Genomic DNA, 14,245 nt, shown 5'->3' on the forward strand with positions numbered 1-14,245 from the left:
CCACCTCCGCCCCCCTCCCTTGCCACTGGGGAGCTGCCATGGGCCTCCACTATCCCAGCTTCCCCCTAGTCCCGTGGCCACCTAAGCTGACCAAGTCCAGCTCTGAGGGCAGTAGGGAGGACAGATGCTGAGTGGGCCCGCCCTGGCTGCCGCACAGACACACTGGGACCCCCGTGCCCACCGCTGCACAGCAGCCTCCCAGAGCTGACCCCGGAGCGCCCATCCTGACTGGCAGCGAGGGGCCCAGCCCTCGACTCTCAGGTCTGGGGAGCTACAACAGCCCCACTGAGGCACCCAGCACTGGCTGGAGTGGGCGGAGAGGCGTCTCACGGAGGCCAGGTGAGGAGGCCTCTGCCAGGCCGGGCTCTGGCTAATTGCCCACTGGCACCGTCCACCAGGGCTCAGACCCCTTGGCTGGACCATCGCCTGGCACACCTGAAGGGCACAGCAGGAGTGACACCCATCTCTTCAGGAGGAAAAGGGCTGGCGTCCAGGCCCAGGGTAAGCTGGGGTGGCATGGAACCCCACTGTCCCTGCACCAGCCTGGCCAGCCCAACCCCGGCAGGGCAGGGTGGACACAGGATGCAGCAGCTGGGGAGCTGCAAGTGGGTGGCCCGAAGATCAGGGATGCCACCTCCCCCAACCCCACCATGAGGCCCCAGATGCTGAGTCAGGCCAATGCCCTTTAACCTCAGACCCCTACGAAATCCTCACAGGAGCATTTCTAGGAAGCGACTGCCTCTCTTATTTTCAGACCCAAGAACCACCTGATAACCCGATCCCCTTCTTGCTGTGTTCACCAGGAGGCTTCACGCCTGGACACCCTGCATCTAGGCTGCTCCCAGCCACAGCCCCCACTTCTTCTCTGAGCCCCCCGGGCAGCACCTGTGGCCTTGTGGGGGGGTGTGCACTGGTCAGGGCCCATCTGGCTGGGCAGGGTCTTGCCACAGCGGCACAAGGAGATACCTTTGTTTCTTCCGTAGAAGATCTTGGGGAGTTTCCTGGCACGCTTGAGGTAGAAGAACCCAGCCACCAAGAGGATGAGGCCCGAGCTGATAAAGAACGTCCCCAGGAAAAGGGAGGCTGCCACTTGAGGGCCCCCTGCAAGCAAAGTAAGCAGTGGCCACTGGCAAGCCTGGGTGGGGTCAGAGGAGGGGGCGGCCCCAGGCTCCTCCCCAGACCTCTGTTCCCTGAACACACCAGGGCCCCCACAGGGGCTGGCCACAGGCAGGGGCCGAGGGCTCTGCACTCAGGGAATTGGGACCCCCATGCAGGCTGACCCATGCCCGGCTGTGGGTTCTGGGGAAGTTAGGCGACCTCTCTAGGCCTCGTGCTTCAAGGGGAGGGGGCACGTGGAGAGGGTTAGGGATTCGAGGCCCCCGGCTCCTCAGGCTTTTTCCTTAAGACTCAGCAGAGACCGTGGGGCCCCACGCCCCTTGGCACACCAGGCCAGAGCCTTCAGCCTGGTGACAGCGGCTCCCCTACACCCTCACCTCTCAGGAGCTTGTTCCCTGTCACCGGGACGGCCTTCCCAGTGCCATGAGCCCTGCCTGTCTTGACTGACGCCGAGGGCTCTGGATGGTCAGCGGCCCATCAGCTGGGGAAATGTGCTTGTACACACCTACGGGGAGCTGGCTTTCTGATCCTGAGACAAAGACACGAGGTGCGGCCAGAGCCGCAATGGAGCCCAGAGGAGGGATGACTTCCAGTGAAGTGGGCGAGAGTGTCCTGCCCCAGATTTGCTGCAATGCAAAGGGGCTAACAGCAGCCCCTCAGGCCCTACTCCATCCGTCCCCGCTGCCAGGTCCAGCCCCAGGTCAGCTGTCTGAGCCGACCCCACCCTACAACACTGCTGCTCTGTGTGGCCGGCCTTGGTGGTCAAGATCAGCACAAGTCCACTTGCTTCTGGTCGTGAGACTCACAAGGAAAGCCTGAGCCCTCAGCCCAGGTCAACATGTCTGTCCTCTGCTGAAGGACTGGTCACCTCAGAGGAGGAGTCGGACATTCCCCAGGGCAGGTCCTGCTCCCTGACGGCACTGGCCCCCTGGCACAGCCATGCCCCGAGGCTGGTTGGCATCTGGGCAGGATGGGATGCCCGGCAGACAGGAGCAGGCTGGGGACGAAGCATCCAGGAGGTGGGTCCTGTGTCTGTCCCTAAGCACCAGGTGGCGTGACGGGCACTTCTGTCTGGCATGCAGTATTTGCAGTCTCTTCCGAGCCCTACATCCTAGAAGAGCCACCAGGGACGAGGGCAAGGGCACCTCAGGGTGTCCACCCATCTCCAGAGAACTGCACATCCTGAGTTCCCAAGGGCCTCGGGGCTGAGTGGACTAGGCATGAGGCCAAGGGTGAGATGTGCAGCTAGAAGGGCTTCCACTGACCAGAACTGTTCAGAGGCACATCGGAGGGCTGTGACAAAGGCTTCTACCCAGGCAACTGACCCTAGCCCCAGGGGCTGCTGGACTCTCCACTGGCCCTGCTCCGTGACCAGGTTCTCTATACGCAGAGCTCTTGGCTGGGGTGGAGTTGGACCTTGACCGTGGACACAGCCCTGCTATGGCCAGCATCAGTGGTTGGGGTCTGCACTGGGAACGGCTCAGGCGATGCCCGCTCTCCCCTCACAGGACCTGGGCAGAGGCCCCACTCTGGTCTGGCAAGCTGAGAGACTTACTGAAATTTGGCCGCCCAGGCGTCCCTGCGCTTCTGTTCACCGGGAACTGTGCACCTCGACCAGCGACTGTAGGGGAGCAGAGCTGTCAGTGCTGCCGGCTCTGTGGGCAGCCCAGACCCACGGAAAGGTCCTGGGCCACGCATGGGAACCCCACTGAGGATCCCCAGGGAGCCAGAGACGCAGCCCGAAGGGGAATCATGGGCTGGAAACGAGAAAGGGAAGTGACCGCGGAGGTGGAGCCGCCCTCACCTCACAGCTGTCCTCAGTGGACAAGAGGACTTGGAGAGGGAGGCTCCGGGGGGTGTTCCCTCGAGGGACAGTGGTCCAGGGTGAAATGGGCCACCCGCTACTGGGGGACAAGAACAGAGACTCCCACCAGTTCCTCCAGAACTTGGAGATGCGGGCCCTGGGGACAAGCAGGCCAGGCGGGGGCGGGGGGGGGGGGAGGACGCGGGGTGACCAGGTGACGACGTACGGCCTCTGCACTCAGAGCCCTTGTAGGTTCCGTTCCTGCAGCGGACACAGCTGACGCTCCCATCCTCGTTCCAGCGCCTATAGCAGCCTGTGCGAGAGACAGGTACTCAGCTCAGAGCAAAACCCATGTCAGCTCGCAGTCTGCTGGAGTTTTCTACACTTTGAGTTTGTAAAACAACTGATTAACCCGTTCTGGTCATTTGGATGGAATGACACGGTCCCATTTCAGAAAAAGAAACAAACTCAACAGGAACCGCAGCGAGTCCTCTCGTGCACAGGGACCTCTGGGGGTCCTTTCCTGGATGTCTTGAAGACGCTTCAGAGAGGCCGGGGACGGGAATCCGAAATAGATGCCAGGTACGGCCTCGCGCTTGGGAGAGGACCAGGTGAGCCTCCGCCTCCCGCCACCACAGCCTTGACCGCCAGCCTCATGCCACCTTGCCATGGTGCACGCCTCACTCAGCCGCCACGAGAGACAAGGCCCACCCTGTCAGTGGTGCTGCCCCCGGCCCAGATGAGACCCTCGCTCCCTCTGTTGCCCCTGTACCTCTCCCTGGGGGTCCCACACACTCAAACTCCATTTCCGTCCCAGACTGACCCTGCCGCCAGCAGCCCCACCCTCCCCCAGCCTGGGGGCCCAGAGAGCTACCTGCCAGGTGCTGGGAGTGGGCCGGCTCTCGCCGGCCAGCAGTTTATGGACAGTCCACATTGCCACTGCACCCTTTGGGGCAGGAACTGTCTTACACCTTTGTTTTTTCTTAACGTCCCCAACATTTAGCAGAAGCTGAGCTAACACACAAATGACTGGTATGGACTGCAGGTGCTGAAGGCCAGTGCCAGCCACTGGGGCAGTGTCTAGGGACAAGCTACAGGCCGCAGGGCCCTTCATAAAGAATTTTACTGATGTTTAATCTACACACTAATGGGTCACTGTGAGAGGAAGGCCTGTCTGCAGTGACGCCAAGCTGGTGGCAGGTCCTGAAGAGTGACGTGGGCACAGCTGTGGGCAGACAAGCCAAGCACCATACCAGGAGGCCATGTTGGATCCAACATGGAGTCATAAACAGTATTAGAAACAGGCCTTCTTGTAAAAACAAAGTTTCTCTTCTAAAGTAGTTGGGCTCTTTTCCTTCACTTGGCATTTCTCGGGAGGGGCGGACTGTGTGGGAGGTACATGGTGTCTACTTGAAAGGCTACTCCAGGAGGCCTAGGAACATGGGGTCCTGGACACAGACCTGGCACAAGTGCAGCGATTCTCCCGAGAAGCACCCCTCTAACCAACTCTGAGGTAACTGGGCTCCTTGGCGAAGCTGCCTAGGGCTGCCGGCCGCGAGGAGGCCCCAGGCTGGGCTGTGTGCAGGGACGAAGTGCAGCTGGAGAGCCAGGACCAGTGGCCAGGCAGATTTAAGGAGCTAAGGTCGACTACACAGCCAATAAAGCTCCTCTAAAAAGCCACCTGGTACCTTGCTTACAGGGTTCCCAGCAGCCTTACCAGGTGAGTAAGAAAAGTCACCTCTTGGCAGGCCCAGGAAACTCAGGATATTTTTGGGACCTTGAAAAGAGAGGAATTTGCCCAAATCCATAGGTAAGGCAGGCAAGACCAATGGCGAGTCCTTGGCTTGGTTTCCTAGCCTCGAGAGGCTTTTAACAGTCCAGTCTGAGACTCCAGTGAAAGGCCCAGCAAGGAAGACTAAAAGAGCCTACCTATATGGTCATCGCTGTTTTTGCCACACTTATGTAAATAACCAGGCCAAGTTTAGTGAGGCCAGACTTATTTTACAAGAAAATTAGCCTTACTGTGATTATCTTAGGTAGAAATGAGGGTGACTGTAGAGAGAAAAATTATGTTTCAGTAGAAACTAAAATCACCCATATGGATCTCAGATTCTAATCTTGCTATTGTCTTTGAGGTTTATCTACCTGCAAACTGAACTGGATCCTGAATTCTCCCAGTCTCCTCCAATATCTGGCTACAACTCTCCAAACTAACATTTCCAATTTTCCCCCACCCTTCTGACTTGGAATCACTAAGAACTAAAACTGCCCTTTCCCCAAAGCCCTACAAACTAAGGCTGGACGACTTCATACAAGCTTCAGAGAAACACCTTGACAAATTACATGGGACAACTTTGTGCCTGCTGCTGTGTGAACCACTCAGAAAGTTCACAAGAAACCCCAGCCCGTCACCAGAGACATTCAAACCACAAACCAGGAAATTCATCAAAGACAGCCACTGCCGTCCTCACTTGATATAAAGGTGCTCTGAGCCAACATCTAGACACTTTTTCAGCTGACTGCCTTCTGGACTCAACAACTGTTTTGTTTTTGTTGCAAGGAAAGATCTGCTCTGAGGTAATATCTGTTGCCAATCTTCCTTTTTTTTTTTTTTCCCCTCCCTGAAGCCCCAGGACATGGTTGTATAATCTAGTTATAAGTCCTTCTGGTTTTTCTATGTGAGCCACTGTCATAGCACGGCTACTGACAGACAGGTGGTTGGTTCCACATCCAGGAACTGAACCTGGACTGCCAAAGCAGTTAGAGCACCGAACTTTACCCACTAGGCCATCAGGGCTGGCTCAACAACTGGGTTTTTAATTTGCTCCAACCATTAACCTGTGTTTTTCTTTTGTTTCCATAGAAATGCCTCTTACTAAATACCTGATTGCTCACACCATATAGAGCCCACCTGCAGCACGGCCTCCTGACACGAAACACAGCGGTCTACCTGGACCAAGCTCTCCCTAAGCCTCAGAGGCTGACTCAGTAGGACATGGGACAGTGCATGTGGACACGGGACAGTGCACTTAAGACACGGGATGGTGCACGTAGACATGGGACGGTGCACTTTAGACATGGGATGGTGCACGTGAACACAGGACAGTGCACTTAAGACATGTAATGGTGCACGTGGACACAGTATGGTGCACTTAAGACATGGAACGGTGCACTTAAGACACGGGACGGTGCACGTGGACACGGGACGGTGCACTTAAGACACGGGACGGTGCACTTAAGACATAGGATGATGCACTTAAGACACAGGATGGTACACGTGGACGGGCTCTTCTGCTTGTCCCATCTATGTTTCTTCCCCCCCCACTGATCTCTTATCTCACAACTACAAACCCAAATCTCCCTACAGCTACCAACTTGGCTTTTAATATGTGAAACTTTCTGGAGGTCAAGTTTCACATGGAGGACGGAAGGAAACCAGAACATGTTGCCCCCAGTATGCCTCTTTGGCATAAGGATTGTTTTCAGCTAAAGACAATTAGAAAACAGCAGGTGCAAGAAGGATGCTCTGAGCTCCCTTTTTCTTCCTGAGAGCAGAACAGGAAACCCCCTCAGGGAAGAAACAGTCGAATCCTCAAGGACAGGAGTCAGGCCGTGAGAATTCTGCGCACAGACCGTGCTGAAACAACTGCCATCTTCCGGCAGCCTGCCCACACAGTCCAGTTACTTTTCCACAATTGTCTCTTTGTTCAACTGAACAGGAAAACGCTCAGGTTTTGCAGCTTCTTTGGGTCTTTGCTGCCTCATGAGGGCTCCCGTGTCAAGTAAACCTGTACACATTTCTGCGCTTTCCCGTTTGCCTATCTACGTCAGCAGTTCTCAGGCCCAGCTGAAACGCCCCAGGAGGGGACAGGTAAGGGCTTCCCCCCCACACTTCCCACTGCTCAGAGCCACAGTCTCCTCCCAGGGCCCCACCCCACACCCGGGAAGAGGCGGCCAGGCCTTCCTGCTGCCTCTGCCACTCCTCCAGCCCCTCGCCCGGCTCCCAGTCCCACTCCAGCCTCCTTCCTGAGAGGTCTGTGTGCCCTCCTGCTCACAACAGCTCCGCAGCGCGCACGAGCGCCGTGCTCATCACTGAGGCAGGTCTAGGTCAGCCCAGGCCAAAGCGGCTTACCTGGGCCACACAGGCTTGTGCCTGGGCAGGTGGCATTGACGTCCACCACGTCCACACAACACTCAGGCTGCTGGCCCTAGAGGGGAGATGGTGGTGAGTCTCCAACCCCGCAGCCAGGTGGCTCATGCAGGCCAGGCCAAGGGTGGCGTCCGCAGAGGGGGCACCTCACAAGCTCATCCCAATGCCCATGGTTCTGGCCTCTTCTTGATTCAGCATCAGGTGACTGTACCCTGATTACCCGGGGTGTGAGGACTCATGGCTACACCGCATGGATGCTCCCTGGGACAGAACTTGGTGCTTGACAGCGAGAGTCTGATGACTGAATAAACAAGCGGAGTGTCAGGCGGGACCAGCCGAGGTGTGTTCCCCAGCACCCAGACTCCCAAAGTCCAGGAAGGGGAATCCCCCGGGGGCCCACTCAGAAGTTCTGACAGGGGCCTGGGCTGGGGGCAGCCTGGCGGGGCAGGGAGTGGTCCTGGGACCCTTCCCGGTCTGCAGGCACCCTGTGGTTTGTCGTCATCTCCCTCTGCAGCCTGCCTGGCCGACCACTCAGAGCCTCACCTGGGAGGTGGTGGGGGCTGCAGCCCTTTCTCCACGTGGGTCTCTTGGGTCCAGGGCAGAGCTACTGCCTCTTGCCTCGTGGGCCACAGGAGGGCACAAAGTGGGGCATTCCAACCCGTGAAATTATTCGTGTTAGTTGCCACTTGCCAGATGGCAGCTTTGGGAACTAAAGCTGCTAAGCATATGCAGTGCCAATTCTAGACTCCTTCATAAGGAAGGAAACACGTTTTTCCAGACTACGATAAAACATGAAGATACACCCAGGCCCCGTGGTTCCCTGGCGAGGGCCTGCGGACTGACACAGGCGCGTCTGCCCTGTGCTCCCAAAGAAAGTCGCCCCACAGGTCCCAGCTGCTTCACTGATGTTCTCTGCAGTTCTACACTTCTCCCTGGGGGTTTCCCGTCTGGCCCCACAGAGGAGATGCCCAGTGGATGAACTCACTCCTGCCGTGTCCACATCCAGGAGTGGGGGCGCGGGCCGAGGGCTGCCATTTACGGGCTGGATGGCTGGACGGGCCTCGAGGGGGGCCTGCAGGGGGAGCTCGGCTCACGTGTGTCTATCACAGCTGAGCTTTGTTTCTCATGACCGGAACACAGTCAACAGTGAGGGCCGTCTAAGGAATGGCGGGAACGTTCACGCCACCACAGGAGGGGCCGAAGGCCAGCTCACAGCTGAGGCCAAACCTCGAGGGATGCCCTAGCCGTCCGGTCCCATCCACCCCTGGCAGAGATGCTGGAAGGCCCCACCGGCCTAAACGATGTGTGGCTGGGTGTGTGCGGGCACAGCTGGGGCTCCTCCAGAAACCACAGCTCAGCACACCCATGTCACTGGCTTGGGAGAGCCAGGATGCCTGGCCGTGGAGGCCTGCAGTGGACGCTGCCCGATGCCGCTGCTCGCCTGGAGGGAGCAGTCTCCGCCCACCCCAGTAGCCTGGCAGACAGCTGGGGACTCTAGTCAGTGCCTGGAGGGGCAGCTCTGTAGAGACCCTATTTCAATTACAGCAACAGGGTCAGTTTGGCAAAGAGAGAAAGAAGGTTCTAGCAGGCAGAACAGAGGAGGTGCAGATGGGGCCATGTGTCTGCTGCCCTCGAGGCACAGCCCCTCTGACCTCAACTGTGGGCACAGTCAGTGTCTCTGGGGCCCAGGCAAGGATGACCCCTGAAGGTCGAAGGTGAGACCCCCTGGGTGAAGGGCCCACCGCCTCCATGAGGGGCTGGGACGAGAGGGTTCTGACTTTGCCTCTTGGCACCCACGCTGCGTGCCAGCACCTACCGCACTGTCTGAGGACTTGCTGGCAACTTCCACCAGGAGGCCGGCCAGGAGGACGGCGCGCTGGAGCACCATGTTCTGGAGCACAGGGTCTGCAACAGAGAGGGTGCTGTGTGGACACGGGCGCCGCCTTCCAGGGCACTGGGTGGGGCTGAGGTGGAGGACCCTTACCTGGCCCTCCAGGACGCAAGCTGCAGACATCCAGATCCTCGCTGCCCAGTGATCAGCAGTCAGCGTAGGGTTGCTAAGCAACCAGGAGTCTCAGTCCTGAACCCTGCAGATCCCTGGTCCCAGGTCTGAAAATCAGAGCGAACGGTGAGGCCCTACTGCCGGTCATTGTACGGCCACATCACCTGGAGGCCTCAGCCTCTGGTGCTTGGGGTCCAACTGGACTTCCCATAAGAAGCCCCAGAGCAGGGGTACCGGAGTGTTCAGCTCATCTGGATCTGGACTTTGGACAGACTCACTCCTTCCTCCAATAGCTTTCAGCCGTTCACCACTCCCCAGAGGAAGGCCTGAGCAGCAGAAGGTTCTAGATGAGCCAGTCCTGTCCGTGAGCTCAGACAGGACTGGTCCATCAGTCATCTCATTCTGTCCTAGTAAAACCCTGACTTGCATTTCGAGCATTTTTACCCGGAGACGGAACTGTTAGGGGCAAGGGTGTCCCTGGGGCAGACACAGGCTGGTCAGGGACCCTCGGAGTCTTCTGCTGCTCACCCTGCTCTCGTCACAGAAGAGTGCCTGGAAGACGTCACCTTGGGGGGACGAAAGGAACTATCTACCCCATGGTGCGGGGTGTGCCAGAGCAGAAAAACTCAGACCACACATGAGCAACACTGGGAAGCATTTTCCTAACACTAAGACCTGAAGCCTGACCCCATGTGACCTACTGCTCCCGTGTCACAGTGCTGACGCAACCACAGAAAACGTGCTGACCCGAAGGACCCCTGAGGTCAACTGTCAGTCGAGTTGTTAACAAACTTCTGTTAACCTGCAAGGTGGTGACCATAATTCTACTCTGTCTCAGCTGGATAAACATTTTGACAGGTACAAGTCACCTCTAAAGAGGCTTTTTACTTGACAAAGACAGCTGCAGGGTCGAAGCCGTGCACATGCAGGGACCTGTTCCAGGCTCCCGGAGGTGGAACCTGGACCACGTCTGCTGACTCCCTTACTTCCCCTTGAGGAGGGGCCACAGAGAACGCACCTGGGGCTGGGGGACGAGGAACCACTCCCTTGACTGGCCCAGGGACCAACACCAGCAGGCCCAGGGCAGTGGGCGAGCTCCCGCCTGGGGATCCTGGGGAAGAGCCCACTGCCCAAGAGGCCTGACCAGCCTCCCCACATGCCGTCGCCCCGGGCTGCTGAGTGGGGGAGGGTGAAGGCCGGAGCGACACTCGCCAGCAAGTGATGTTGGGACATGGGCTGGGGTCTGTCCTGTCATTTACTTTACACCAGGTCCCGTCCAGGGCTGCCGGGAGGAGAGGCTGAGCCCTGCGGAGGCAGGAACCACCTCCTTGTTGGGGGCCTTGGTAAGCGCCCCTCCCCACCCCAATCCAGGCCATCCCATTAAAAATGCATGCTTCTCCCTGACCGCCTTCTTCTTTCTACAGCGTGAGATCCCTTTAGATGGCAACTACCAAGCAGTGCCACCTCACATACAGGATGTGCTCAAGTCACACCCTTTCTTTTTGTCCATTTAAGTTTTGCTCAGCAGAGACCATCTTTCCCTGCCTCATGGAAAAGTCCCAGAGTCACAGACCCTCTGCCCACTCTCTGGTAAGACGCATCCCCAGGGTCATACTAAGTCATAAAACACCACTTCGATTCAGGAATCCAAGTCCAAGATTTCAATCAACACTTTCATCCACTATTTGGTCAACGTTACCGAGGTTTGACTTGCATCAAATGATGCAACTGCATCCATTGAGAGTACACACTCCGTGAGTTCCGACAACCTGCATGGGGCGTCTCCACCACCCGCAGAGGACGCCTGAGCTGCTCTGCAAGCCCTCAAGCCCTGGCCCCAGGCGGCCTGATCTGTGTCGCTGCACACTAGTTCATGTTTTCTAGGAGCACACTTTTGTGTCTGGCTCCTTCCACTCGGAATAACAATCTTTAGGTTCATCCATACTTTGTTCCTTTTTATGGCTGAATGAAACTTCATTATGTGGATATGTGCCATTTTCTGTACCCATCCGCCTCTCATGGACACTTGGGCCGTGTCCCAATCCTGGTGACTGTGAATGAAGCCGCTGTGGACATTCTTAAACATGTCTTTGTGTGGACAGTTTTCATTTCTCTTGGGTAAACACCTAGGACTGGAATGACTGGGTCAAGGTGAGTGTATACTTAACTTTCTTTTTCTCTTTTTTGAGGAAGACTGGCCCTGCGCTAACCTCTGTTGCCAAACTTCCTTTTTCCTTTTTCTCCCCAAAGCCCCAGTACACAGTTGTCTATCACAGTCGTAGAGTTGTAGCTGTTCTACGTGGGACGCCACCCCAGCATGGCCCAACGAGCAGTGAGCAGGTCCACGCCCAGGATCCGAACCGGCGAACCCCGGGCTGCCGAAGCAGAACGCACAAACCTAACAGCTACGCCACTGGGCTGGCCCCTATTTAACTTTCTAAGAAACTGTTTCCTATAGTGGTTGCACCATGTGCATTCCCACCAGTAGAGGGTGGGGGTTCATCTGCCAGCACCCTTGCCAGCACTGGCACTGTCTTGATGGGTGTGCAGTGGTACCCACCGCTGCTTTAACTTGCACCTGCCCGATAACCAGCAACGGCCAGCACCTTCTAGGTGCTTACTGGCCATTTATGTATCTTCTGTGAAGGGTCTGCTCACATCTTTTGGCCATTTTAATTGGGTTGTCCTTCTATTACTGAGTTGTAACAGTTCTTTATATATCCTTTGTCAGATTCATGTATTGCAAATATTTTCTCCCCTTCTGTGGCTTGCCTTTCATTTTCTTATGGGTATCGAGAACAGCAAATGTTTTCATTCTGATAAAATAGAACGCATCCGTTTTTTCTTTTATGGTTCTTGCTTTTTGTATCCTAAGAAATCTCTGCCTTTGACCTCAGGGTCATAAAGATTTCCAGTTTGGTTCTAGAAGTTTTATAGTTTTAGCTTTTACGTTTTGAGTTACTTTTGTGTATGGTGTGAAGTAAAGATCAAGGTTCGTTTTTTTAATACGTATATCCAGTTGTTGACTTTTCTTTTCACACTGAATTACCTTGACATCTTTGTTGAAAATCAGTCGAGTGTACATGTGTGGTTCTATTCTGGGCTTTCTATTCTGTTCACTCACCTATGTGTCTGTCCTTCACCAATACCACACTGTCGCGATTGCTGAAGCTCTATGGAAAGTTTGAAATCAGGTAATATAAGCCTTGATCTGTTTAATTGCTTTGGCAATTAGGGGTCATATGCATTTCTATATTTTAGAATCATCTTGTCAATTTCTACAAAAAAGCCTGCTGGAGGGCCGGCCCCATGGCTTAGCGGTTAAGTGCATGCGCTCCGCTACTGGCGGCCTGGGTTCGGATCTCGGGTGCGCACCGACGCACTGCTTCTCCGGCCATGCTGAGGCGGCGTCCCACATACAGCAGCTGGAAGGATGTGCAACTATGACGTACAACTATCTACTGGGGCTTTGGAGGAAAATAAATAAATAAATAAATAAATAAATAAATAAATAAATAAATAAATAAATAAAGCCTGCTGGAATTTTGACTGGGATAACTGGCATTTTAACAGGATTGAGTCTTCCAATCTGTGAACATGCTCTCTCCATTCCTTCAGCTGCTCTTTCACTTCTCTCAGCAACGTCCTGTGGTTTTCAGTGAAGACGTGGTCTTGCCCATCTTTTGTTAAACTTATTACTAAATATTTTATTTTTTTGGTATTATCGTAAATAGAATTTCTAATTTTATTTTCCAATAGTTTGCTGCTAGTATATAAAAATACAACAAAAATTTGCACATTAACTTAGATTTCTGAGATCTTGCTAAATTCACTTAATAGTTCTCACAGTTTTTTGTAGATTTCTTAGGATCTTCCCTATAAAGAATCACGCCATCTGCAAACAAGTACAGCTTCACTTCTTTACTTATTTTTGAAACTTGTTTTAGGGCACAGCAGGTCTAGAGAGTGCACAATGTGCACTTAGCAGGAACCTGCATCTTGCTTTTGATGGGAGTAGCTTTCTAAAAATATCAGTCAGGCAGAGACGCCTGAGACTGTTGTTCAGATCCTCTGTCTTTACTGATTTCTTTGGTCTTTTGTTCTAACAGTTGGCGAGAGAGAGATGCTAAAATCTCCTACAATGATTGTGGAATTGCCTATTTCTTCCTTTAATTCTGTCAATTTTGCTTCATGTATCTTAAGGCTCTGTTATCAGGCACATTAATAACTGATACGTCTTCTCGACGAGATGACCCTTTTATGAATAGAAATTTCCCCTTTACATTGTTTATACTCCATATCTTGAAATCTATTTTATCTGATATAAATATAGCCCCTCCACCCTTCTTATGCTCACTGCTTGCAAGATATATATATTTTGCATCTGCTTATTTTCACCTGTGCTTTTTATATATACAGTCAATCTCCTACAGACAGCATGTAGTAGAATCTGGCTTCTTTATCCATTTTGACACTCTCTACCTTTTAACCGGAGGGTTTAGTCCATTAATATTTAATGTGAGGGCCGGCCCCGTGGCTTAGCGGTTAAGTGCACGCGCTCCGCTGCTGACGGCCCGGGTTCGGATCCCGGGGGCGCGCCGACGCACCGACACACCTACGCACCGCTTCTCCGGCCATGCTGAGGCCACGTCCCACATACAGCAACTAGAAGGATGTGCAGCTATGACGTACAACTATCTACTGGGGCTTTGGGGGAAAATAAATAAATAAATAAATAAAATTATAAAAAACAAAACATTTAATGTAACTATCACTAAGGTTAGGCTTAGTTCTACCATTATATTATTTGTTTTCTACTTGTCTCTGTTTTGTTTTGTTTTAATACATAAAAGACTTTAATGTTATAAAGCAATGTTACCTCAACAAAGAAAATAATAAAAGCCTTTAATTTTTAGAGCATTTTTAGGTTCACAGCAAAATCGAGTAGGAAGTAAGAGAGTTCCCATACACCCCCTACCCCCACACAAGCAGAGCCTCCCCACTACAACATCCTGCCCCACAGGTGCATCTGCTACAATCGACAGACCCACACTGACACATCACTGTCACCCTAAGTCCATATTTACGTTAGGGTCACTCGATGTTACACATTCTATGGGCTTTGCATGTAACGACATATGGTAGGATTTAGGGCTACCATTTCATTATGTGT

The 14,245-nt window shown here is 54.1% G+C and overlaps 1 protein-coding gene across 9 annotated transcripts in view; it reads right to left on the reverse strand.

Moving 5' to 3' along the window:
- LOC131412686 (RING finger protein 223-like) overlaps nt 1-14,245 on the reverse strand; it is a 40,291-nt gene that overhangs the window by 12,261 nt on the left and 13,785 nt on the right. For 2 of the 9 annotated variants that reach the window (XM_058552572.1, XM_058552582.1), the window contains exons 2-7: nt 9,055-9,179; nt 8,887-8,975; nt 7,053-7,128; nt 3,147-3,233; nt 2,672-2,737; nt 967-1,101 (exon numbers count right to left, since the gene is read on the reverse strand). In XM_058552572.1, coding sequence (XP_058408555.1) covers nt 967-1,101; nt 2,672-2,737; nt 3,147-3,233; nt 7,053-7,128; nt 8,887-8,958 — 436 coding nt within the window. In that variant the 5' untranslated portion in view covers nt 8,959-8,975; nt 9,055-9,179. The other 7 variants (XM_058552569.1, XM_058552568.1, XM_058552571.1 and 4 more) reach the window with 7 other exon arrangements.

The sequence above is a fragment of the Diceros bicornis genome, chromosome 13, assembly GCF_020826845.1.
Source record: "Diceros bicornis minor isolate mBicDic1 chromosome 13, mDicBic1.mat.cur, whole genome shotgun sequence".
Lineage (NCBI taxonomy): Eukaryota > Metazoa > Chordata > Mammalia > Perissodactyla > Rhinocerotidae > Diceros > Diceros bicornis.